Source organism: Heterocephalus glaber, unplaced genomic scaffold, assembly GCF_053883595.1.
Source record: "Heterocephalus glaber isolate CG9 unplaced genomic scaffold, H.glaber_assembly_v1.0 deba00000281, whole genome shotgun sequence".
In the NCBI taxonomy this organism is placed as follows: domain Eukaryota; kingdom Metazoa; phylum Chordata; class Mammalia; order Rodentia; family Bathyergidae; genus Heterocephalus; species Heterocephalus glaber.
The window spans coordinates 10,637,627-10,664,920 of NW_028258139.1; the positions used below are offsets into that span (position 1 = coordinate 10,637,627).

The 27,294-nt window shown below is 40.3% G+C and overlaps 1 protein-coding gene across 5 annotated transcripts in view; it reads left to right on the forward strand.

Annotated features, from left to right (window-relative positions):
• Positions 1-27,294, forward strand: part of Dcp1b (decapping mRNA 1B) — an 86,047-nt gene that overhangs the window by 34,498 nt on the left and 24,255 nt on the right. For 2 of the 5 annotated variants that reach the window (XM_021249774.2, XM_004837611.4), the window contains exons 6-8: positions 21,074-21,199; positions 22,614-23,465; positions 26,314-26,514. In XM_021249774.2, the coding sequence (XP_021105433.1) occupies positions 21,074-21,199; positions 22,614-23,465; positions 26,314-26,514 (1,179 nt within the window). Of the gene's footprint in view, positions 1-21,073; positions 21,200-22,613; positions 26,515-27,294 lie in introns of those variants that run through there. The other 3 variants (XR_002391465.2, XR_015439697.1, XM_087182632.1) reach the window with 3 other exon arrangements.

The window sequence follows — 27,294 nt, forward strand, 5'->3', positions numbered from 1 at the left end:
TTTCTAGTTTAAAGAAGTGAAAGCAGGTAAGGAAGGCAGATAGAAAAACAAAGTAAATGATACCACAAGGAAAAAGTCAGAAAAATCCCCAGTGAGGCAGAACATACAGACAATTAACTAGGTTCCTTCAATACGCCTTTGGCTTGGTGGTTAACTCACTGTTGATTGTTAGACCTTGAGCTTCTTGAGGACAAAGTACATCCTGTATTCATCTTTACATTACTAGTCTCTTTGAAGTACCTAACACGTGGTGAGTGCTAAGTAAGGGTAGTGTGTGTGTGTGTGTGTGTGTGTGTGTGTGTGTGTGTGTTTATGGGGATTCACGATGACCTACATCTCCAGCCCTTTTTTATTTTGAAACAGTGTCTTGGTAAGTTGAAAAGTTTGAGCTTGAACTTGTGATCCTCATGCCTCAGTTTTGCAGAATGCTAAGATTACAGGTATGTGTACCACCATGCTTGGTAGTAACAGTCCTTGAAAGAATGAAGGAAGGATCATAAATATGAATAAGTCACAATTTCATTATCCTTATGTCATGGGACCAGTAGACAAACCCCAATCCCAGCTTCAGACAGTAGCAACTATTTTTACATTAGTTTTTAATATTTTTAATTCTTTAAGAATTATTTTTAAAGTATCCTAATGAGTTGGCAACTGGTCACATAATTAAATGATTATATCTTATTATTTGCACAATTGTACATGAAAGAACAATCTGTAAAAGGTGGCATTTTCTAACTTCTCAGAACTTATGCTCTGTGAAGACAGCCTGACTCTGGTAAGTAAATAATAAATATAAATACTGGCACGCCCTACCGAAGTCCAAATGCGCCAAATCAGAATCAGCCCTCTGCAGACAGGCAGGTCTACGCACGCCCTACGTAGGTCCCGAGTCATGTGGAGCATGCCCAGTCAGCCCGCTGCAGACAGGCAGGTCTGCGGACACCCTACCGAGGTCCTGGGTCATGCAGAACACGCCGATTCAGCCCGCTCCCCAGTAGCAGTCCACTGGATCCCCCCACCGCTCCTCTGTGCAGCCACCTGGTCCCACACTACAGGGATGCAGAGGACACGGGACCACCAGACCACGGTACTGAGTCCCGCTGCTGCCGGCCTAGAGGTAGGGGCTTCTGAGCTGCCGTCCCACTGCTCCTGGTCCAGAGGAAGGGGCTTCCTGGCCACCATTGCTCCCACTGCTCCCAGCCCAGAGGAAGGGGCTTTTGGGCCACCTTCTGTCCCACTGCTCCTGGCCGGATGAAGGGGCTTCCGGGCCACCATCCCTCCCACCACTCCTGGCCCAGAGGTAGGGGCTTCTGAGCCACCATCCCGCTGCTCCTAGACCAAAGGAAGGGACTTCCCAGCCACCATCCCTCCTGCTGCTCCCAGCCCACAGGAAAGGGCTTTTGGGCCACCATCCCTACCACTGCTCCCGGCCCCTGTCCCAACTCTCCCAGCTCAGAGGAGGTAATCCGTGCAGGCGCCAACAGTGCCCCCCCCCCCGCAGTCAAAATGAGAAAACACGTAAATAAATCTCAAAACCAGACTTCCAGATCACCTACAGCAACCCCAAAAGGAAATGAGATGGAACACTCTGATACTCAACCACCTGGACCCACTGAACTGGCAACAAAAGGGGATCTGGAAAAAATGAAATCAGAAATAATTTCTCAGATAACAGGAGAAATTGTGCCCCTAGTGCAAGACATGGTTAACAAATCTAGAGAGGAGCTGAGGAACATGATGGAATCCCAACATAGGAAACAAATGGAATCCATAAAACAGATGCAAATAGATTTCCAGGACATGAAAAACTCCATTGAAAGTCTGCACAGCAGAATGAGCCAATGTGAGGACAGAATTTTAGATATAGAAGATGAGATTGCAATTAGTGACCAGGAAAAGAAAAATTGCTTCAAAATTGTAAGGGAACATGAGAAGCAGCTGCTAGATGATGCAAAGAAGAATAACATAAGACTGATTGGAGTCAATGAAGAAACAGGAGAGAGTGCAATGACATAAAAAGTCTCTTCACAGAAATAATGGCAGAAAACTTCCCAAGCAGGGGAAAAGAGCTTGACATACAGATAAGTGAGGCATATAGGACTCCAAATAGCCTTGATCAAAAGAAATCTACACATAGGCATATAATTGTTAAGATTCCAGAAACTCAACAGAAGAACAAAGTTCTACAAGCAGTTAGAGAAAAGAAACAAATCACATACAAAGGAAAGCCCATCAGAATCACAGCAGACTTCTCAACACAAACCATGAAGGCAAGAAGGGCTTGGAGTGACATATTCCAAGCCCTAAAAGAAAACAACCTCCAACCCAGATTGATGTACCCTGCAAAACTATCTTTCAAAATTGATGGAGAAATAAGATACTTTCATGACAAAGAGCACCTTAGGAACTTTGTGAATACCATACCAGCACTCCAAAGAACTTTACACAATATCCTAGGAACAGACATTGAGGATCACAACCCCAGGAAGCAAAGCAGAAAGAACCCATCTGGCATGACAAGAAATTAAATGTAAAGGGGGAGAACCCAACAACAACAAAAAAGTCATGGCAATGACAAGTCAATACGTTTCAGTTATAGCCATCAATGTTAATGGTCTCAATTCACCACTCAAAAGAAATAGACTGGCAGAATGGGTCAAGAAGCAAAATCCAACAATATGCTGCATACAAGAAACACACTTAATTCAAAAGGAAACTCATAGACTGAAGTTAAAGGGTGGAAAACAATACCCCATGTGACAGGAACCCAAAAAAAAGCAGGAGTAGCTATCCTCTTGGCAGATCAAGTAGATTTCAAACCAACACTGATTAAGAGAGACAACGAAGGACACTACATCCTTGTAAAGGGAAGAATCCAAGAGGAAGAGATGACAATCATAAATATCTATGCACCAAACACTAGTGCACCCAACTATATAAAACAAATACCAATGGACATGAAAAGTCATATATACACTAATACAATTGTAGTGGGGGACCTCAACTGTGACCCCACTGTCACAAATAGATAGATCAACTAGACAAAAAATAAGTAATGAAATACTACAACTCAATCGAACCCTTGAACAAATGAACTTAACAGATGTTTACAGTCTTCCACCCCACAAAATCAGAATACACATTCTTCTCAGCTGCACATGGGTCATTCTCAAAAACAGGCCACATACTCACACATAGAACATGTTTAAGTAAGTGCAAAGAAATTGAAGTTATCCCCTGTATATTATCAGACCATAGTGCGATGAAATTGGAGATCCATAGCAAAAGAAACTGGAAAAATTTCATAAACAGGTGGAAATTGAACAACACACTTCTGAATAACCAAGGGGTCACAGAGGAAATTAAAGAAGAAATCAGACAATTCCTTCAATTAAATGGCAATCACAATACAACGTATCGGAATCTATGGGACACAAAGAAAGCATGAATTATGAGGGAAATTCATAGCAGTGAATACACATATTAGGAAAACAGAACGAGCCCAATTAAACAGCCTGATGCTGCACCTCAAGCTTCTTAAAAAAGAAGAACAGGACAACCCCAGAGCTCATACAAGGGAGGAAATTATAAAGATCAGAGGAGAAATCAATGCAACGGAGACTAAGAGAACGATACAAAAAATGAATGAAGCCAAGAGTTGGTTCTTTGAAAGAATCAACAAAATTGACAAACCTTTAGCCAACCTTGTCAGAAAAAGGAAAGAAAGGCCCAAATCCATGCAATTAGGAATGAAAAGGGTGAAATGACAACAGACCCAGCAGAAATCCAGAGGATCATCAATACCTACTTCCAGAACCTATATGCCAATAAGATGAACAACACAGAAGAAATGGTCAGATTCCTAGATACATATGAATTACCAAAGTTGAATGAAGAAGACCTAAAAATTCTGAACAACCCAAAATCAACCAATGAAATTGAAAACGTAATTAAAAACTCATCAACTAAGAAAAGCCCGGGCCCTGATGGCTTCACTGCTGAATTCTACAAGACATTTAGAGAGGAACTGCTGCCACTACTGTTAAACTCTTCAATGAAATTGAAAGGGAAGCAATACTCCCAAATTCATTCCTGGAAGCAAACATCACCTTGATCCCCAAAGCAGAGAAAGACTCAACTGAAAAGGAGAACTATAGGCCAATCTCACTAATGAATATAGATGCAAAAATCCTTAGTAAGATAATGGCAAACAGAATGCAGAAGATCATCAAGAAGATCATACACCCTGATCAAGTGGGATTCATCCTAGGGATGCAGGGATGGTTCAATATATGCAAATCAATCAGTGTAATACACTATATCAATAGAGCCAAGGACAAAAACCATATGATTATTTCCATAGATGCAGAAAAAGCATTTGACAAAATCCAACATGCATTTATGATAAAAACCCTACAAAAAGTTGGAACAGATGGTCTCTACCTCAAACTGATAGAAGCCATCTATGAAAAACCAACAGCCAATATCATACTAAATGGTCAAAAGCTGAAATCCTTCACACTAAAATCAGGAACAAGACAAGGATGTCCACTATCACCACTCTTGTTCAATATAGTTCTGGAAATATTAGCCATGGCAATTAGACAAGAGAAAGAAAGAAAAGTATTAAAGATAGGAAATGAAGTCAAATTGTCATTATTTGCAGATGACATGATACTCTATATAGAAGACCCCAAGAACTCCACCAAAAGTCTTCTAGACTTAATAACCAAATTCAGTCAAGTAGCTGGTTACAAGGTCAACACACAAAAATCAATAGCTTTCCTCTACACAAATGACAGACTCACTGAGAGAGAAATAGGGCAAACAATTCCTTTCACAATAGCATCCAAAAATCTGAAATACCTAGGAATTAACCTAACGAAAGAAATCAAAGACCTCTTCTCTGAAAACTGTGGTACTCTGAAAAGAGAGATTGAAGATGATATCAGAAAATGGACACACATCCCCTGCTCCTGGGTAGGAAGGATTAATACAGTGAAAATGGCCATACTTCCAAGACTGCTCTATAGATTTAATGCAATTCCAGTTGAGATCCCAGCAGCATACTTCATGGACCTTGAGAAAACAATCCAAAAATTCATTTGGAACAAGAAGAGACCCAGAATAGCAAAAGCAATTCTAGATAACAGAGACATGGCAGGGGTTATCACAATCCCCAACCTGCAACTATACTACAAAGCTACTGTGATTAAAAACAGCATGGTACTGGCAAAGAAACAGGCTTGAGGACCAGTGGAACAGATTAGAAGATGCAGAAAGAACGCCAGACACACTCAGCCATCTCATCTTCGATAAAGGAGCCAAACACCCTCCCTGGAGGAAAGATAGCCTCTTTAATAAATGGTGCTGGAAAAATTGGGTTTCAACTTGCCAAAGATTAAAACTAGAGCTGTATCTCTCACCATGCACTAAACTAAAATCAAAATGGATTAAAGGTCTAAATATTAAAATAGAAACTCTGAACCAGTTGGAACAGAGGTTAGGTGGAACCCTTGAAGACATCAGTGTAGGAAAAGATTTTATGAACAAAACCTCAGTTGCCTGTGAAGTAGCACAAACAATCAACAAGTGGGATCTCTTCTTATTAAAAGGCTTCTGCACAGCAAGAGAAACCACCAGCAGTGTGAAGAGACAACCCACAGTGTGGGAAAATGTCTTCACCTGCTCTTCCTCAGACAAAGGTCTACTATCTTGAATCTATAAAGAACTTAAAAAGATCAGACCTCCCAAATTTAAAGGCCCAATCCGAAAATGGGCATCTGAAATGAACAGACATTTCTCAGACAAAGAAGTAGAAATAGCAAATAAATACATGAAAAAATGTTCAACATCACTGGTCATTGGAGAGATGCAAATGAAAACAACGCTGAGATTCCACTTTACTCCAGAAAGAATTGGCTGCTATCATGAAATCAACCAATAACACATGCTGGTGGGGCTGTGGAGAAAGAGGAACCCTGCTCCACTGCTGGTGGGAGTGTAGACTGGTGCAACCACTGTGGAAATCAGTATGGAGCTACCTCAAAGAACTAGGACTGGAAGTTCCATTTGACCCTGCTATTCCCCTGCTGGGGATCTTCCCCCAAAAATTAAAAGAATCATACCACAGTGATATATGTGCGCCCATGTTCATAGCAGCACAGTTTGTGATAGCTAAAACTTGGAAACAGCCCAAATGCCCATCAACTGGAGACTGGATAAAGAAAATGTGGTTTTTTTATAAAATGGAGTACTACTCAGCCATAAAAAATGAGAAATTAGAGACATTTATAGCTAAGTGGATGCACATTGAGGCCATACTCTTAAGTGAAATAAATAGGACACACATGTGTAAATACCGAATAGTTTCTCTGGTGTGAGAAACTGAAAGTGTAAATAAGGACTAAAATGTATAATAGGTAATGTGAAATAGGAAGAAAAGGGGCAAAGGGGAAGGAAGTGGGAGGGCTAGGGGAAAGGATAGAAGGGAATGGGATTAATATGAGAAAATGGAAAAATAGGAACAAAATCTTTGTAAATAGGGAAGACTGGAGGCGTTGGAGGAAGGGCTGGGCAAGGATGAAAAATAAGAACCAAGACAGACTATGTAAAGGTGCAAATTTCCAATGGTGAATGTCATTATATTGTATACCTAAAATGTACCAATGATTAGAATGAATAACCGATAATGCAAAATAGGAAGAAAAGGTCCAAAGGGGTAGGGGTAGTGGGAGGGGCAGGAGAAAGGAAAGAAGGGAAAGGAAAAATGATGAGAAATGGAAAAAATGGAAATAAAGTCTTTGTAAATAGGGAAGGGTGGAGGGGGTGAAGGGAGAGCTAGGAATGGGGAAAAATTAAGAACCAAGGGAAAAAAATAAATAAAATAAATATAAATACTTCATGAATTTTCTTTCCTGTCCCTCTCTCCTCACAAAAGACAGGCATACAGACAGACAGACACACACACACGTGCAGTTATTTTTGCAGTCCTAGGAATAGAACCCAGGGCCTCATACATGCTAGGCAAGTGCTCTACCGCTGAATCATACTTCCAACCCCTGTTTTATATAGTTAAACTCTGTATGTAGAACTTCCCTGCCAGTTCTAAGAGACAGTAAAGAGCTCAGCCAGGAGCAGGTCTCTGATATGCAGGCTAACCAATCCAGAGTTATACCTACTCTGTCTGGCTAGTATATCCCAGGAGGCAATATTCTTTTGCTTATTCACCCCAGGGCCATGTATTAGGTAACAGGAATTATTCCTGTAGCTGAGAGCCACACAGGGTACAGCCCACCAGAATTACTTAAACTACCCAATCCTTAACTGCTCACTGTGTTCTGCCTTGCCTTTGCCTTATTTTCTTTGATGATGGGACAAAATACCTGACACACACAACATAAGGACAGAGTGGTTTATTCTGACTCATAGCTTATAAAGGTTCCAGTCCATAGTCAGCTGGCTCCAAGGCAAGGCAGCATGGCAAAGAGGCTTGGCAGAGAAGAAACAGCTCATGGCATGGCTGCAGGAAACAGCAATCAATGGAGGAAGAAGGGAGATGTAGCCTCCAAGCCACACCTGCAGTGACCCACCTCCTCCAACCATGCTTTACCTCCAAACATCACATTTACCTATAAACTCATTAGTGGACTAACCCACTGATGAGTAGGACACACCCATGATCTAGTCACCTCTTACAAGCCCCACCTATGAGCACATGGGCTCTGGGGGACATCCAGATTTAAACCATAGCACCTTTCCCAAGGAAATGCCAATAGAGGCTTAGGGCCTCACACATGTTAGACATGTGTTCTACCACTGAGCTACATCCTTGGTCTAAGCATTTTTAAAAATATACTTTTTGACCATTTGTATATTTTTTGAAAAATTTCTCTTCAGATCTTTTGCCCATTTAAAAACTCAGGTTGTCTTTGTATTATTGAGTGGTTTGAGGTTCTAATATATTTTGGATATTAAGCTGTTATCAGATGTATACTTTGTACAGGATTTTCTCCCATTTCATAGCTTGGCTCCTCATCCTGTCGTTTCTTTGCTGAGCAGAAGCTTTTCAGTTTGATGTGATCCTATTTGTCTATTTTTGCTTTTGTTGCCTGTCCTTTGGGGTCATAACTAAAGGAAAAAAAATTGCTCAGACCATTGTCAGGGAGTTTTCCCTTTATGTATTTTTCTGATAGTTTTACAGTTTCAAGTTTTATATTTAAATCTCTCTAGAATTGTTAACTTTATGAAAATTGCAAGAACTATAAAAAGAAATTTTTTGAGCTATCAGCATACGATATTGGTAAAGTGAAGCCTAGAGACCACATACAACTTTTTACAGAAAGTTAGTCAAATAATACGAAAATTTAATTTTGGACAATATTTTATGCTTTCTCCCCTGAGAAACAGCTTTCTATGAATCAGCTTTGAAGTAGTAATGACAGTGGTTGGTGCCTCGTGTCCTTTTACCTTCTCCCTATTTAATTTCTAGTTGAGATTCAAGTGAACAATAACATAACCAAAGTTCAATGAGAAAAAGAATCATTGCCAGAAATGATGTCTAGGCTGCGTAACAGGCTCTGGAAGTCCTCTTCCGTGAGTGTCTTTGTGAGGTATGATCGAAAATATGGTGAATGCTCTTGCCAAGTACCATTCAACAGAAAAGCAGCCTTGTAAAAACATTACAGTGCATCCTCATCTACTTTGTTCACCGGGTCTAGCACTGTATGACTTCTGGATCTTCCCCAAAGTAAAAGTGACCATGAAAGGTAAACATTTTGAATCAATTCATGACGTTGAGGTAGCCATGACAGCACATCTAAAGATATGAAAGACTTCCAGAACTGCTTCAGAAAGTGGCAACAGTGATAGGATACATGTGTTTAAAGCAAGGACGAGTATTTTGAGGAGGATTAATGGTTACATGTCTTTTACTGTAATAATTTTTTGGAATTATTACCATAGTTTTCAACCACACCTAATATTTGCCATGAGGAAATGGTAAATATATGAGGACTGGATATATTCATTATGCAGATTTGATCATTACACATACAACATATATCAAAACACCACATTGTACCTCATAAATATATACAATTATTTTATGTCAATTAAAAATGTTTGCAATAAGCCAATTGTGGTGGTGCATGCCTGTGATCCCAGCACTCAAGAGGCTGAGGCAGGAGGATCACTGTTGAGTTTGAGGTCAGCCTGGACGACATGATGAATTCAAAGCCAGCCTAAACTATACAGCAAGACCCTGACTCATAATACCAAAAAAAAAAAAAGTTTGCAATGAAAAAGGAAATATCTATATTCACAAAACCAAAATACATCTGCTTGTAAAGCATTTTTGTTTTTTGGGGTCTTTTTCTTTTTTTTGGTACCAGGGATTGAACTCGGGTCCTTGGTGCTTGCAAGGCAGCCAGCGGAACCGCTGAGCTAAATCCCTGGCCCATTGTAAAGCATTTAATCTATTTTCTTTGAGCCTTTTCTCCTGGTGTAGATACATATATTTGTATATATGGGGAGGAGGGTGTAAACAGGGATTTTTGTGACAGAAGTTTTTGAAGGCTGAAAGAAATGCTTCACATTCTCTCTGAAGAATCCATGTATACTTTTTCAAATACTGTGTTTTTTCAAATATTTTATTTTTAAAATTTTTATTAGTACATGTTTATAGTACTGTAATAATTACATTCATCATGGAGAGTTGGTGCATGTACATGACACACCTCTTACCCCTTCTCCTTCTCTTCTCCCCTACACCCTCCAGCTCTTGGGTCTCTTCCCTTTTGCAAAGCTCTACTCCCTGTTTCCTATTATTGATCTGCTAGCTTGATCTTTAATTTATTTATACTCTGGGTTTCTCTTATAAGAGAAACCAGGCAATATTTAAGCTTATATGTCTGATTTATTTCACTTAACATTATGATCTCAAGGTGCATCTATTTTCCTACAAATGACTCCGATTTACCCTTCTTTATGACAGAGTAGTCCTCCATTGTATGTGTATAAATACCACATTTTTTTAATTTATTGATCTGTTGATAAACATATAGGCTACCTCCAAGATTTAGCTTTTATGAGCTGTACTGCTATAAATATGGATATGCATGTTTCACTATAATATATCTTTGACTCTTTTGGGAGGAGAGTAGCTGGGGCAAATGAAACTTCTATTTTTAGTTTTTGAGGAATCTCCCTACTGATTTCTATAGTGGTTGAACTAGTTTACATTCCAACCAACACTGCAGAAGGATTCCTTTTTCCACCACAACCTCACCAGAATTTCTTATTTTTTGATTTCATGATGATCTCATCTTTATAGAATAAAACAGAATCTCAGTATTGTTTTAATTTGCATTTCTCTAAAGAACAAAGAGGTTGAACACTTTTAAATGTATTTATTGGCCATTTGTGCTTCTTCTGAGAAGTGTCTGTTCATTTCAGTTACTCATTTTTTTTAATTGAGTCTTTTATTTTGGGAGATCTAATTTTTTTGAGATCTTCATATATTCTAGATATTAGTTCTCTCTCTGAGGAGTTAAGGGCAAAATTTTTCCCATTCTGTAGGTTGTCTCTACTCTGCTGGTTGTTTCCTTTGCTGTGCAGAAGGTTTTTAATTTGATACAATTCCATTTGTTAATTTTTTGCTATTTCTTGGGCAGTTGGGGTGCTGTTCAAAAGTACTTCCCCATGCCTATGTCTTCAAAAGTTTAATCTGTTTTGAGTTACAGCACATTGGTTGTATTAATGTTTAGATCTTTGATCCATTTAGATTTTATTTTACTACAGGATGAGAGATGTGGGTCTAGATTTACTCTCCTGCACATGGATAGCCAGTTTTCCCAGCATTATTTGCTAAGGAGGCTGTCTTTCCTCCAGCATATATTTTTGGCCGATTTGTCAAAGATCAGATAGCTGAATGTGCCTGGGGTTGTTTCTGCATCCTCTATTCTGTTCCATTAATCCACATATCTATGTTTGTGCCTGTACCATGGTATTTTTTTCCTGTAGCTTTATAATGTAATTTGAAATCCAGGATTGTGATGCCTCTTGCTTTACTCTTGTTGCCTAGGATTGCTTCTACTATTTTGGCTCTCTATAAATTTTCGGATTATTATCTGTAGTTTTGTGAGGAATGCTGTTAGTATTTTGATTAGGATTGCATTGAATCTCTATCAGTTTTGAGAGTATGGCCATTTTGACAATATTGGCTCTGCCTATCCAGGAACAGGGAATATCTTTCCATTTTCTGATGTCCTCTTTGATCTTTTTTTTTCAGAGTATTGTAGTTTTCATTATAAAGGTCTTTCACTTCCTTGGTTAGATTCCCTAATGTGATGGTTGAGCGATTGTGTCAATTTAAGAAGTTTGGCTAAGAGAAGCTTAGCGAAATCGGCTCAGCAATTCCACACCTTAGGGTGTGGGAGATTCACCCTAGGGCTGCTCCTCGCCTGACTGTTATAAAGGAGAAATGAGGAAGGTCGAGTTCCTTCTTCTGTTCCTTAGGAGGAGCTCCAGTCTTTGCCTTCTAGCAAAGACCCTTCGGCCTCCTGATACAGACTCCCACAGGACACTGCAGTGCACTCGGGAACTTTGACTGAATCCTTCGGTCTCCAGTGTGTGGAGAGACACTCTGGACTCCTCCTCATCCGACCCTGTGGGTAGCTATGTAAGCTAATCTTGTAAATTCTTATATATATCTATATATCTTGTGTTCTATTAGTTTCTCTAGTAAATACTGACTGATACACCTAAGCATTAAATTTTTATTGATGCTATCATGAATAGTATTGCTTTCCTAATTTTTTCTCATTGAATTCATTATCGGTATATAGGAATGGTGTTGATTTTGTATCCAGCTATACTGTAGATTTTGGTTATTAATTCTAGAAATCTTTTGGTGGAATTTTTGGGGTCTTCTATATAAAGGATCACATCATCTGTAAATAATGATTCATTTGACCTCTTCCTTTTCTATACATATCCCTTTTATTTCTTTCTCTTGCTTGATTGCTGTAATGTTTTGAGAACTATATTGAACAAGAGTGATGATAATGGACATCCTTGTCTTGTTCCTGATTTTAGAGGGAAAGCTTTCAGATTCTCCCCACTTAATACAATGTTGGCAGTAGGTTGGTCATAAATGGCTTTTATCAGATTGAGATAAGGTCTTTCTATATTTATTTTCTTCAGGGTTTTTATCATGAATGAGTGTTGGATTTTGTCAAAGCTTTTTCTGCATCTATTGAGATGATTTTTTTACACAGTGCACATGAATCTATTCATTTAAATAGGTTTTTGAAAGAAAAGTTTATTCCAGTGAACAGGGACTAAAATCAGGGAGATTCTAGAAGCTAATGGGAAAAGCTGAGTCTGTTACATCCGTGTGTGGATGGGCTGACATTGGGTGAGAGATATAGCAGCAGCTCGCTGAGAGAGATTTCATCTGTGAGTGGATGGGCTAACACTAGGAGAGAGATATTAGCAGCTACCTGGAAAAGGAATTAGGCTTATACAGGTATTGAAGGGGCTCAGAAATCTGGGGTGAAATGTTCACAATTGAATCCAAGGACAGTCTGTGCAGGTGTGTAGACAATCACTGGACCTTTCAACACTGGGGAGATTGTATACTTCATTTTGTCACCATTTGTCCTATTTACTGAGGAACTGCTGTTGTTTGCTGAAAGTAGCCTGTTTGCTTTGTCCTATTTGTTTAGGTCAGGCATGACATTGATCATGTGATTTTTGTCCTTCTATTTATGTGGTTTGTTACATTTGTTAATTTGTCTATGTTGAACTATCCTTGGATCCCTGGGCTGAAGCCTACTTTATCATGATGTATAATCTTTTTTTTTCCTTTGGTACCAGGGATTGAACTCGGGTCTTTGCGCTTGCGCAGCATGTGGTGAAAGCACTGAGCTAAATCCCTGGCCCCCATGATGTATAATCTTTTAATGATTTGTTGCATTCTGTTTGCCAGTATCTTGTTGAGGATTTTTGTGTGTACATTAAAAATATTGACCTGTAATTTTTTTTTTAAGTTGAGTCCTTGTCTTATTTTGAAATCGGAGTAATGTTAGTTTCCAGGAATGGGAATTGGGAGTACTCCATCCTTTTCAGTTTCATTGAAGAATTTGAGGAGTATTGGCATTAGATTTTCTCTGAAGTTCTTGTAGAATTCAGCAGTGAACCCACTGGGTCCTGGGCTTTTCTTTGTTGGTAGTTTTTTTTAAATTACTGCTTCAATTTCATTTCCTGTTATTGGATTATGCATGCATTTTATATCTTCTTGGGTCTCTTTAGCTAATTCATGTATATCTAGGAATCTAGCTATTTCTTCTAGATTCTACTATTGTAGACAGCTAAGTTAATTAGATATCTTGTAGACAGTTAGATAGAACTGGGCTTCATATGAAAAACAATCGAGATACATCCACTGAAGGTGAGCATTATAAAAACAGAGAAACTTCTACACCCTCATACTTCCCCTAGGGATGAATAGCAGTGATCAATATTCTAAATAGACATCAATCACCTTAAGTGGGGACCAGAATCTCCCTAGCCCATTTTCTTTCTGGAAATTTCTTCATTCTGTGAACACTTGCTACCTGACTTGTTTTCCCATTTGACCCTCATTTAATCAATATTACTTGGGCAACCATACTTACAGTCTTATTGGTTGATTATGGTTTTGTCCCACCTCATGCCTACTTTGTGATTTTCTATTGAACCTTATTAGTTGGCGGTAGTTTTGTTCCACTTTGTACTCACCTCACCTTGTGGTTTTACTTCATAAAAAAAAAAAACCCTGGGAAATGGGGTTCCAGGCAGCCCACTTTCCTGGTGTCCCTTCCTGTCCCTCTCAGTCAGGAGCTGTCTGTCCCTCAATAAATATTCCTTACTCTTAACCTTCATTGTTCCTAGAATTCATTCTTAGATTTTAGAGAACACAAACTCAGGTTCTGAGTATCTAGCAGGCAGGGAGTTATAATATTTCTCTTGTTTTGATTCTTTTCATTATTTAGATTTCTTGGTGCCCTATATCACTCCTATTTATTGGCATACAGGTTTTTTAAATAGTTACTAATAATCTAGATTTTAGCAATGTCTGTTGTGATTTTGCCTTTTTCATTTCTAATTGCATTGATTTGGTCTTTTTTTTTTGGCTAAGATTGGCTAAAGTGTCTATTATTTATTCTTTCAAAGAACCAGCTCCTTGATTCATTGATTCTTTGCATTGTTTTTTCAGTCTCAATTTTATTAATTTTTGCTCTAATCTTTGTAATTTCCTTCCTTGTACTAGCTTTGGATTTGGATTGTTCTTGGTTTTCTAGAACAGTTATGGTGAACCTCTAGCATGTGTGTATCATTGAAAGCTCTAAAAAGTTCATCATCACTGTTCTAGGACCTTGAGGTGAATCATTAGATTATTTCTTTGGGCTTACTCTGTTTTTCTGATACTGACATTCACAGCTTTAAACTTCTCCCTTAGAACTGCTTTCATTGTGTCCCATAGATTCTGGTGCATTGTACTGACATTATAACTTGATTCTAGGAATTAATTTCTTCCTTAATTTCCTCTGTGAGCCACTGATTATTTAAGAGTATATTGTTTAATCTCCATGTGTTTGCATAATTTCTTTTGTCATTGATTTCTACTTTCATTGCACTATGATCTGACAGTATACATGGGATAATTTTAATTCTTTTGTGTTTACTTAAGCATGCTTTATGGACTGATATACAGTCAATTTTGAAGAAAGTTCCATGTGCTGCCGAGAAGACTGTGTATTCTGTTGTTGGGTGGAACACTTTATAGGTATCTGTTAAGGTCATCTGTGTGAAGGTGTGATTCAGTTTTGATATTTCTTTGGATTTTTTTGTCTAGTTGACCTATTTGTGATAGTGGGGTATTGAGGTCCCCTGCTATGATTATGTTGATGTTTATCTGATCTATTTTTGTCCAGTATTGTTTTTTATGAAGTAGTCTGTGTTGATGTTCCATGCATATATATTTATGATTGATATCTCTTCCTGTTGAATTGCTCCCTTAACCAATATGTGGTAACCTTCTTTGCCTCTTTTGATCAGTTTTGGGTTGAAGTCCACTTTAACTAAAAATAGAATAGATACTTCTGCTTGTCTTTTGGCACCCATTGCATGAAATATTTTCCATCCTTTAATCAGTTTCAGTCTGTGGATTTCTTTTTTGGTTAAATGTGTTTCTTGTATACAGCATATCATTATTGGAGGGTTTGGGGTGGTTTTTTTTGGTATCAGGGATCAAACTCGGGTCCTTGCACCTACAGAGCAGGCAGCAGAACCACTGAGCTAAATCCCTGGCCCTGAGTTTTGTTTTTGATCCATTCTGCCAATCCATGTTTTTGGATTGGGGAGTTAAGACTATTCACATTGCAAGTTATTACTGAATGGGATTCCTATCATTGCATTATTTTTCTGTTGGTGATTTTTTTTTCCTCCCTTCTGCTTAACTGCTCATCCTGCCTGGTGTATTCTTTCCATTAGACTATTTGGTATTATTGGCTTTATTGTCTCTTTCTTTTTCTTTTTCTTTTTCTTTTTGTACCAGGGATTGAACTTGGGACCTTGTGCTTGCAAGGCAGGTGGTGGAACCACTGAGCTAAAACCCCAACCCTTTATTTTCTCTTTTAAAGATAGCCTTGAGAATTTTTTGGAATGCTGGCTTGGTGGTCATGTATTTCTTAAGATGCTCTTTGTCATGGAAAGTCATTATTTCTCCATCAATTTTGAAAGTTAAATTTCCAGGCTATATCAGTCTGGATTGGAAGTTGTTTTCTTTAGGCTTGAAACAATTCACCTCAAGCTCTCCTGACCTTTAAGGTTTGTGGTGAGAAGTCTGCCATAATTCTAGTAGTTTTACCTTATAAATGACTTGTTTCTTCTCTCTAACAGCTTTTAAGATTTTGTCCTTGTGTTGGACTTCTAGGATTTTGACTATGATATGTCATGTAGAAGTTTTTTTCTGATCATGGCTACTTGGGGTTCTATATCCTTCACTTAAATTCTTTCTCCATATTTGGAAAATTTCCTGCTATTTTTTCTGTAAACAGGATTTTTTATGCCATTTTAACTGTCTTCTGGTTTTTCACTAATTCCAGATAATATCAGAGTAGTCTTCTTTGCATCATCTAGCAGCTGTTAGACTCATTTTTCATATTCTCCTGTTTTTAAGGTATCTGTAAGATACAGTGGACCCTTGACTTACCAACTCAATTTGTTCCTGAAGGCTGGTTGTAACTCAAGTTGGTCAAAGAAGGCTCAGGCTCCCCTACGCAGCCTTCAGTCTCTCTCCAGTATATAGGCAGATCTCAGCATCCTTCAAGAGACACTGGCCCAGGATTTCTCAGTTAACCCCACACAGGAGAGGATGTTGTAATGTTCCTTCCAGAACTCTATAAGAGTTAAATCTGTATCTGAGACCATCTGGAAGCACAAGCAGCCAGCATTTGGGTCATAACTCAAGACTTTTGTTGTAAGTTAAAACTAAAATTTCAGTCATAACCCAAGTTGTTTGTATGTCAGGCTGGTTGTAACTCAAGGGTTAACCATACTATCTTCAAGTTCTGACACTCTGTCCTCACACTGGTCACTTCTGCTACTCATACTTTTTTTTTTTGTACCAGGGATCGAACTCAGGACCTTGCGCTTGCCTGGCAGGCTTGGCACCACTTGAGCTAAATCCCTAGCCCTACCCATACTTTTAATAGAATTTATCTCCTGGATTTCTGTTTAGTACCTTTTCATGGACTCTAACTCTTTTCTATATTGATTATTCATGTTTGTATCATTTTGTTTAGCTCAGTTAGCTTTTTATTAGTAACTTCTATAAGCTTAATGATCATTTTGTTAATTAAGTCCATTATCTGTTTAGTTATATCATTGAGCTCACCAAGCACCTTTTTTGATGGTACCGGGGATTGACCTCAGGTCCTTGGGCTTGCAAGCAGGCGGCGAAACCACTGAGCTAAATCCCCGGCCCCAAGCACCTTTTTTTAATCTGTTTTTTGTTTTGTTGCTTTTGCTTTTTTGTTTCCTTGTTTGTTTGTTTTTGTCTCCTCTTTTACTATATGTACAGTTCAGCTATTTAGCTTTTTATTTCCTCTCCATTGATGCCCCTTGGATCAGCTTTGGGGAACTTGAGAGTTTATGGAGACTTTTTTTTTGGTACCAGGGATCAAACTCGGGACCGTGTGCTTCCAAGGCAGGTGGCGGAACCACTGAGCTAAGTCCCTGGCCCTTATGAAGACATTTTATTGCCTTATCTTCTCATATTTGTGTGTGTGTGTATGTGTGTCTGTGTGTCTGTGTGTGTCTGTGTGTGTCTGTATGCATGCACAGAGGTTTGCAGGTCAGTGGTCGTAGAAAGACTTTGTAGCTAGAATGGAGATCTCTTTTACAGTATCTGTTTTCAGCGATAACACTCAGCATGGCTAACTATAGTCCTTTTCTTCTGTCCCAAGATCCAACCACCTCTGTTTATTTGTGGGGAAAGGGTGTAGTGTAACTGGCCTAGAACCCAGTTCTCTGGAATTGGATTGCGGTATTGTTGAGGACACAAATATCAGCGTGTAGAAAAATACAGTGGGAGCAACTATGCCACCCTGCCAATAGCAATGAAATCAGGAACAGTAATAGAATCAGAGACAAACTGGATATTGACATACCCTAAAAACAATAAAAGCTATCACTGTACCAGCCTCAACAATAGGAAAGAGATCTACAGTTATCATACAGACACAAAGATCAACCAAATATTGATACACCTAATACAGTAAATATCTACTAAATGCAACAACTATACCACCATTAACAATAGAATTCAACAATAATAGCATAGAATTAACTAAATATCTAAAGATTAATAAAGCTTGATAGTAATACTATTAAAGTTGGAGGGTGTGGCAAATAGGAAAATGAAAGAAGTAAAATTTGAAAAATAAAAAGGTGAGGACAGGAGAAAAGTGAGATAAAGGAATCTTATTAAAAGGAATAAGAAAATACAAATAAATAAAAGTAACAGGAAAGAACAAACAAGAAAAAGAAAAATCAAAGAGCAAAATAAAAGAAAAAAGGGAAAAAGAACAAAAGATAAACCCAACCTCCAAAAACCAATGTAGGAAAAGAAAAGAAGAGGAAAAAGAGGAGGAGGAAGAGGAAGAAGAAATGAGTGCAAAAAAAAAATCCCTCTGTGTTTTTAATGATTTCTCTCCAGAGTCTCCAATATTGGAATCCAGCAGATATGGCTGTTTTGTTTCCATACTCAAGTTTTCATGTGTGAATGCTGAATCCTGCCCCACGGGTTTTGCTGGGTGTGACTGGACAGTGATTTCCATCCTAGGGCTGTCGTCACTCCAGCAGCTCCCAGTTTCTGTGTTCCTCTGTGTGGCCCAAGTCCTAGATTTCTCTGCACAGCTTTAGGTGGTTTTGTGAGGTGTCCCCATTGCTGCAGAGCTCCCCCCCGCCCTGTCTGTATACCCCAGCCTGGGGCCGTCCCCCAAGCTGAGGCATATCCTTGATCTCATTGGTAAATGGAAAAAGCAAATAGACCACTAAGATCCATGCTGGATGTAGGCAGCAAGACAGGGGTTCAAGCAGACCGCTAGACTTAGTGCTGGCACTTTCAGACCTGGCCCCTCTGAAAGTCACATACAATCAGTTGGTTTCTCACCATGAAGTATCAGGCCCTTGTGTCCTTGGCCTGAGCTTAACCTTCTCAGGGGGATGTGTGTCTAGCCTGTGCCCTCTCTTCAACTGTCTCTTATGGCCATCTCCCACCCAGTCACTGTGGTAGGGTGACAACAGCAGCCCTGAAGTATTCTGGAGTTCAGTGTTAAACCACTAACTCCTTTCCCAAATGACTTCTGATTAAACCCTCTTCAATATGGCAGAAGTGGCTGCAGTGGATTTCTTCTCCAACTCTAGCCTTCCGTGCAGAAGAGTAATTTTCATAGTAAAACACAGTGCTGTTTTTGCAGTTTGCAATACCCATAGGCTTTTCTTGAAAGTAGCCTTGTCAGCTAGGTCCATTATTTCCTTCTGGAACTGCTGACCCTCTCTGAGATTGCCTTGTATCAGCAGAGACAGGTCTCCCTCCCAGGGAGCTGGGGTGAGTTTTCCAGACTGCTTCATCCTTTTCTTTGCATTATTCTATTTCTCCAGCTTCTTAGTCAATTCTAGTTTTCCTGTCAGCTCCCCCCCAGTTCCTGGAGATCTACTTTTTCTCTTCACCAGGTTGTTCTTTTCCAGGTGTCAGTTCCAGGTCCTGAAGAGGCTGTGTTTTGCTTCCAGTCTGTACTCTGCTATGTTTAACCCTGTCCTTTTCAAGTATTTTCAAGTTATTTGATTCAAAAAAATTTAACAATTAGAAGATAAACTACAAAGAATTGAGGTGAATGATGTTTAGTTCTGAGCAATTTGAACTGGGAGGGAGCACTTTTATGAAACAAGGTCTTACAAATAGGTAGACAGTTGTAGTAACAGGAAATAGCTTCTGGAGATAGTGTAAGCAGAAAAATCTATCTGGGAGGTGACATGTAACAAGAAGCAAAGCAGCCTGTTGGCCCATGTGGATATGAGAAATGGGGAGGTGGGAGAAAAAAAAAATCTGTTTTTCTTTGCTTGAAATTCAATGTTTCTGAGCATAGAAAATGAAGAATCAAATATAGGGTCATTCAGTGAAAGTGTACATCCATTTTCTTTTAAATGGCAAACAGAGGTTGAAGATATTGCATGCTGACATTTTATAAGTGACTGTATCTTAGGCTGTATTCCTGACTTGCCTTGTCTTGGTTGTTAGTGCCTTAGAAGCCACACTGTTCTCCTGTGAAAAATGAGAAATAACACTTTACAGCTTAAAAAGTGATTTTACACCCCACTTAACTAAACTAATGCTAAATATTCAAATAATTGATAGACTTCTTACAAGAAAATAGTTGAGCTTGTATATGGTTAAAAGGACAAATTCAAGTGCTCACAGTGGTAACAGAGCCAATGCTCCTATGGCCTTGAACTAGAAAATACACCCTCAGGGCCCAGGATTTAGCTCAGTGGCACCGCACCTGCCTCACTAGCGCAAAGACCTGAGTTTTATCCCCGGTGCCAAAAAAAAGAAAATATACCCCCAGTAATTGGAAATTACACTGAGAACTATGGAATCCTGAGGGACAAGATTGTATTTATACTTCATTCTATGTCAGCTACACTGAGAAATGTTTTCTGCCCTAAGGCCTTGATTTTACAGTTTAAATTAATGATGCTATAGAGAGTCTATACTATAGAAGGTAGTATTTTTATATTGCTTTATTTGATGTTTTAAGAAAAAAGACACCAACATCATTGCTGTACTTTGCATTATGACTCCTACTGTGTTAACTGCATGGTTGGTTAGATTCATGGATGATAAAGAGTCGGTGTTTGAAGTGATCAGGCTTGTCTCTTGTCTCTTTCTCTATGAAATTCTAATTTGTAGTGAGCAGCTCAGAACACTCCGATTTGAATGATTCTGTTTATGCAAGATGTTCTTCATTAAATAAAGATGATGTTAGTAATTTTTAAATCAGTGGTTTGCATCAGCTTTACTTTTTGGTTTGTAGACCAAAAAGGTTTGGCTGCTTTGATGAAATACATTCAGCAACTCTCCTGCTAATGGAGGAAAAAAACTCTAACCCATCTCTTATTTAAAGAATAGTTTCTGTAGTTTATCATTGAAAAGCATGAGACCACATGTTCTTAAACTATTACTTCTTAAGCAAATATATAGCCTTTCAATTATCCATGTATCTAAGAGCTTCTAGGTTCTCCGGACTGGTGCTGTTATTAATCATTTGAATTTGATTTATACTCATATATAGCTAATAGCAGAGAAGTTTAAGGAATTATCCTTTGTTCATGAAAACCTATCAAAAAAATTAGCCATCCACCAGTTGGATAGTTGGATAAGAAGCAAGCAGGTAGGTTCTTTTAAAAGCACTAATCTTATTTTACATCCAAAATGAGGTGTTTTAATTTTCCATTTCAGTGTAAGACCTGCTCTGAGCCAAAACAGATAACCAGCTCATCTGCCATCTATGACAACCCTAATCTCATCAAACCAATCCCGGTGAAGCCCAGCAGCAGCCAGCAGCAGCACATACCTCCTGGCCAGGTACACAGCCTCTGCACAAGTTCTAAAGGACTTTCACCCACAAGGCATTGGGGCCATGCCTGGTGCTGTTGAAGGATGTTTAAGAGAGATTCCACACTGAAGGGTTCTCATTATTAATAATTTACTCTTCTTAGAAGGGGGTTAGAACTTTGGACAAGTTCTGTAGACTTGAACACCTTTTTAAAACAACAGACAACGGATCACAATGTCAGAGGTGACAGAAATGTTACTCATTGAGTCTATATTCTTCTAGGGTAGGCAGTTTCCAAGGCTGCTGAAAAAAGTAACCAACTGGGCAGCAAAATTTCATGTGACATTTTTGAGGACCCCTTTGTGTGTGTAGGATGGGTGCTTATTCTCAGCAAGATCAGGGTAAAGACCAGTATAAAACTTCCCTACAGACCTAGTGATTTGTCATTGTATTTTCACTCTAAAATATAAATGTTACAGCAGCTTTTATATCACTGTATATGTATATTATAGGTATGTATTTCAGAATAGCACAGCAATAACAAAGCTTGCTAATCTGCAGGCCCCATTAGTGATTGTAAATATCATGTGTCTGTGTATTTTATATGGTTATTCCTAATTGAAGGGTTTTTTCAGAGAACTAGTTTAAATCAATTCTGAAAATGCACATGGAGCCAAAAGGAGTAAAGACTAGCTAATGAAAGTCTTGTATTGAATTTTTCAAAAAAAAAAGAAGTCCTTTCTAATTCTTTTAGCTTTCCTTGTACTGCTTTCCATGGAGTTTTTATTACATTTTAATAGAGAAACCAGAATACGTTGACTTTAGAATGGAGTTCATGTTTCCACTGTAACAGTGGAGAAGGCAACAGAAGAGGACAGAGTTACACAGAGCAGAGAGAAAGGAGCTGTGTAACTGGCTGACAGGGTGGATTGCATGTCTCTGATGATTTCTTCAAAGGCCACTGGTATGTTGCTGGAAAGATCAAGTTAGCTTAAGTGACATATCTGCCTTTCTAGCCCTAGGTTTCTATCATTCTGTAAAAAGCCACCAGGACCCTCATTCGTGTTCTTGTGCACTCTCAGTGCCTCTTGCACTCTGCAAGCTTAGGTGGACTTGTAGAGATCATTTACCTTTCAGTGTACATAATTTTACACCGTAGTGCTCCCTAATCTGTGGACTGCAGGTCTCCCAAGAGTTACGTGCCTATTTGTCAGACAATAGATACTAAAATATAACAACTATAATAGGGGTAGGAGAGAGAATGCTGTGAAAATCCTTGACATTAAAAAGGAGGTCTCAGATTTTTCAATTTTATATTTTTCATCTCTTCTAATTGATCTTTTGCAAATGGAATAAGTCATCAGTTAGGTAAATTATACTTAATAGCCCCACCATAACCAAATAATATGTGGACCCATTTTCAGACATCTTTATTTTTTTCAGAATTTAGATCCTGAACCCCAACACTTATCCCTGATAGCCCTGTTTGGGAAGCAGGACAAAGCTTCCAGCCAGGAAACTGTGGAGCCCCCACAGAGCCTTCACCAGCAGCAGCAAGAGAAGCTTCCAGTCCAGCAGGGCATTGTGCACTCCTTCTCCTATGAGGAGCCCAGAAAGCTCTCGCCCCCTGTGGAGAAGCAGCTGTGTCCAGCCATTCAGAAACTCATGGTCAGGAGTGTGGACCTGCACACCCTGTCAGAGCTACCTGAACAGCAGCCCTGTGAGAATGGCAGTCCCCATCCTGCAAGGGAAGTTGCTCCTGGACCCATCCAGCAAGGGTCTCCCCATAACATCAGAACTATGCATGCTGGACAAAGTGCTTCCAGGACCCAGAACTTGTTAGAAAAGTTCCAGAGTGCCCCAGAGCTAGTGAGCAAGCTTGATCCCAACACACGAGCACCCACCAACCTGGCTGCCCCTGGCAGCCACAAAGCCCTCTCTGCTGCTACCCCTGTGGCTCCAGTCCAGAGTCTGGCCCAGCCACAGCTGTATTTCAATGGCTCTCTTGCACCTCAGATGCTAGGACATCAGGCTCACAGAAAGGGACAGTGCATACTGCCCAGACAAACACTGCCTCTGCCTGGCAGTCAGACAAGCAGCCCTGGGGTGGTCTCCCCTCAGGAGCTGCTAAGAAGGCTCCAAGTCGTACAGCAGGAGCAGCAGCTACAGGCAGCTCCTCGGCCAGGCCTGGCAGCCAAGTTCCCTGCAGTGACCCAGAGCTGCAGGACAGGGAAACCCTTAGAGTCCTGGATCAGCAACACATCCAGCACAGAGAAGCAGGCCCCTCTTCTGCAGGTAAATATCCATCAACTGGGAGGTAAGGGTGGGGTGTAATGTGGTGAAATTTACAGTCTGCTTCTCTGCTGTTGGGTCCACCCATCACACACATTTCTATTTAAACAGGACGCCCAAAGCCACCTCTATGCATCTTGTTGTCAGTCACTTTGCCATTCTGCCTGGAAGAAGAACTTTCCCTTTACTTCACTGTCTGGGAACCCCTTCCCCCCTTTTAGAGTTAGTTTATTTGTAGAGTTAAATCTGTGTAATGTTATAAGGCCTGAAGACCAGCACAGTCCTAGAAAAAAATCCTAGTCTTTGACTATAGAAATTTATGATGGTCTGCTTTAAAATGACTCTGTGGTATCAAATATCTGACTTCTTGTTTCTCACTGCAGTTTGTTATTGCTTGTTCATTGGTCTAGTAAATGTTTTTGAGTACTGCCTGCATATTAGGCATTGAGCTACACAATAATGGAGCAAACGGACTCCCCACCTCCTCAGAGCTCACAATCCTGTAGCTTCATGAGGTAAATAGAAAATACCTAGTGAAGGTAGAGCCTATTTTGCTTGACCTCTGGATCATTAGTATAACTTAATGAAGGTCAGGGGCAGGGTAAATATGTCACCCATCTCCACTCCTCCCAAAAAGACTGCCAGAGAGGTAAAAATTTGTATGCAGTATGATCAAAATATATGGTGAGTGTTTGAATTTTTAAAATCCACTAAAGTAAAAGACATATTGCTGTTAATCCTCTTCACAGTACCCCTTGCTTTAAATACACTTAGCCCATCATTCTTGCCACTTTCTGAAGTCATTTTGGAAGTCCTTTTTCATGACTATCTTTACAAGATGTGATTAAAAAAAACATGGAGAATGCTGCTGCTGAGTGCCAACCAACAGAAAGTCAGGCTTGTAAAACATTACTGGGTGTCCTCATCCACCTTACTCGCTAGAGCTGGCACTGTAAATGCTGAGTCTTCCCTGAAGTAAAAATAACTATGAAAAATAAAGGTTTTGAATTGATTCAGGGATATTGAGGTAGCCATGACAGCACAACTAAAGATACAAAACAAGACTTACAGAACTGCTTCAGAAAGTGGCAAAAATGATGGGAAAGAATGTCCAAAAAGAGGGAGAGTATCATGAGGGGGTTAATGACAGCATATCTTTTACTGTCATACATTTTTAAAAATTAAATATTCAGCATGTTTTTCAGTCATATCTCACAAGTGATCTTTCTGGGAGGATGGAGCTCTTCACCTATCAATAACTGGAGACAGTGAGAAAACCTCATGCTATTGGTCATTTGCCTGTGGGAACAGCTGGAGATCAGACCCAGCCTCATTTTCCCTTGGATTGGGGCAAATCCAGAATGTACTGGATTTAAAAATTGGAAAGTTCTCCCTACTTACTTTGTCTATTACCATTGGTCTTTTTGACAGGTTTTGCCACATGGCTTATAACAGTTCCTCAGAAATCATTTTACTTTTTTTAAAACAAAGATCTTAGGCATGTGCTGGAAGTCTCGGTGTATGTGCAAACCTGAATCAAGGTATTCTCATTTCTTACTTTTAAAATCCCAAGTCTGAGTACCTTCCACTATAGGAATTGCACCTCATTTTAAGAGTCTGAGGCATGGACAGAGTCTTGCCCTCATTGTAATGTAATATTGTCCCCCTTTTAAAAAATGTGTCTTGCCGGGGATTTAGCTCAGTGGTTCCCCCACCTGCCTTGCAAGCGTAAGGTCCTGAGTTCGATCCCTGGTACCAAAAAAAAAATGTGTCTTTTCTCGCTTTGATGATTTAGAATCAGAAAATTGGGATTAATAGACTGACTTTAAATTTCTGCATAATAATTCTCTTTTCAGTAGTCACAAATGTCAAGAGCCAAGTAAGGAAAGTGTAAATTCTGCCAGCCCACACTGTGCTCTTCCTGGTGCTGTGGCTCCTACTCTGTGGGGTGTTGGTTCTCAGCACCTCTCCTGAAAATATCAGGGACAAGCTAAAAGCAACAAACAATCTGTCTTCCTCTAGGCCAGTTTCTGCCCCAGTAGATACACAGGGAGTGATTACCAAATTCCAGAAACTTCTAGACAGCTTGCTTCTCTGCCCGCTTCTCATGAGTTCTGTCGGGTTCCCTGAGGCTGAAAAGTAACAACTCCTTTCTCTTACCTGAGCTGGAAACACAGTAGCTGTAGGATTCAGTCAGGCTGGATCAGGATGTCACTTGCATAACTGCAGCAGGCATTGGAGAGCTTGGTTTAGGCCTATCAGCCCAGCAAGGTAGACAGATTCACCCAACAGGTCAGTGGCAATACCACACAGCAAGCAGCCCTGGGGTACTGCGCCCAACATGGCAGCCTGGAGGAGCAGAAAATACAGCAGGTCCAATCAGGAGAGAAACAGAAGGGTAGACCCCATAAGTCAGGTTCCCGCCCAGTGACAATCAAGTAAGGATGCAGAAGGCAGGAGGATTGCTGCCCTTTGCCAGGCTGGAAACGTGTGCCCCTAACAAGGACATGCTGCCACTTAGGTGTGCAGTTGGACTTCCATCTCAGGGAGGATAGCCAGCAGTCCCAGGTACATGAAGAGAAACCCAAAAAATAAACCACCATCCAGAGGCCAGTCTTTCTATGTATGGGCAGCAGTCAGCAGGGCAGTTGGCACCAAAGCAGCCGCAAGGCTGAGAGGGAACACACATGGAGAGCTGAGGGGAAACCAGTTGTCCCAGAAGTTTCCCACCAAGGAGACCTATGGACAGTTAGCACCCAGTTCACTTGTCCCCACTGCTGTAAGGGGGCACCAGTTCATCCCTGAGCTTGGTTCCTTAATCCTGCTTTCTGTGTATCTTTGCTGTGAGCAGGTCATCTCACCTCTGCACATCCCGGCTACAGTAGCTCCTTCTCTGCTCATGTCCCCCATGGTATTCACACAAGCTACCTGTGCCCCACTAAGGGAGAGGGATGGCGGGCTCCTGCCCCTGCAGAGCCCAGAGCCCTCTGTGGTCGCCAGCAGCCCGCTCACCAGGCCACAGCTCCAGGAAGCACTGCTGTACCTCATCCAGGTAAGGGGGCCACCGTGCCTCTCTTCTCATCTCCCAGACTTGCTGACCTGCTGATGTGGCTGTGAGATGCTCAGTTAGCTACTGAGTGCTTAGTATGCTGTGCCAAGAAGAGGGAGTGTGTGACAATTCACCCTCCACCCCGGCAGCTTCTGAACTCACTAACCTAGTCGATATTTAGAATACTAACAGTGCCGTTGGGTGTCTCAGCCCTTCAGGGGATTTTAACTTGGAGGATTGGCTAAGGCCTTTGGGCTCTCAGCTAGCAGACAAGAAGGAAGCCTGCGTGAGTGAGGAAGCAAGCACTGAGGAATGCTAGGTGCTGTGCAGAGAACTTGCTGTCAGAAAAGAGACCAGGGACCACTGTGGGCAGGCCATGGGACAGAGAGGGACCTGGGAGGGAAGCAAGAACTGGTAGTGACCACTGCGGGTAGTCTACACATGGTTTTGAAACTTGTTAAATAGGACAAGATTGAAAGACTGGACTCCTTGGCAGCCACTTGTCTCTATGAAATAATAACAAGGACAGTAAGATCTGACACTTGCGTACAGTTTTGGTTTTCATTTATGAGATTTTTGTGGTATTGAGGATTGAACCCAGGGCCTTTGTACTGAGCAGTATCCCCAACCCTTGTTTAAAATGCTTTCCAGACAGTCTTGCTAAGTAGCTGAATTGGATGAGCAGCTCTCCCTGTCTCCCGGCCTCAGCCTCCCGGGGTGCCGAGATTATAGGGTCTTCCACAGTACCTGGCTGCCAGGCTGTTTTAGGCACTTTACATATGC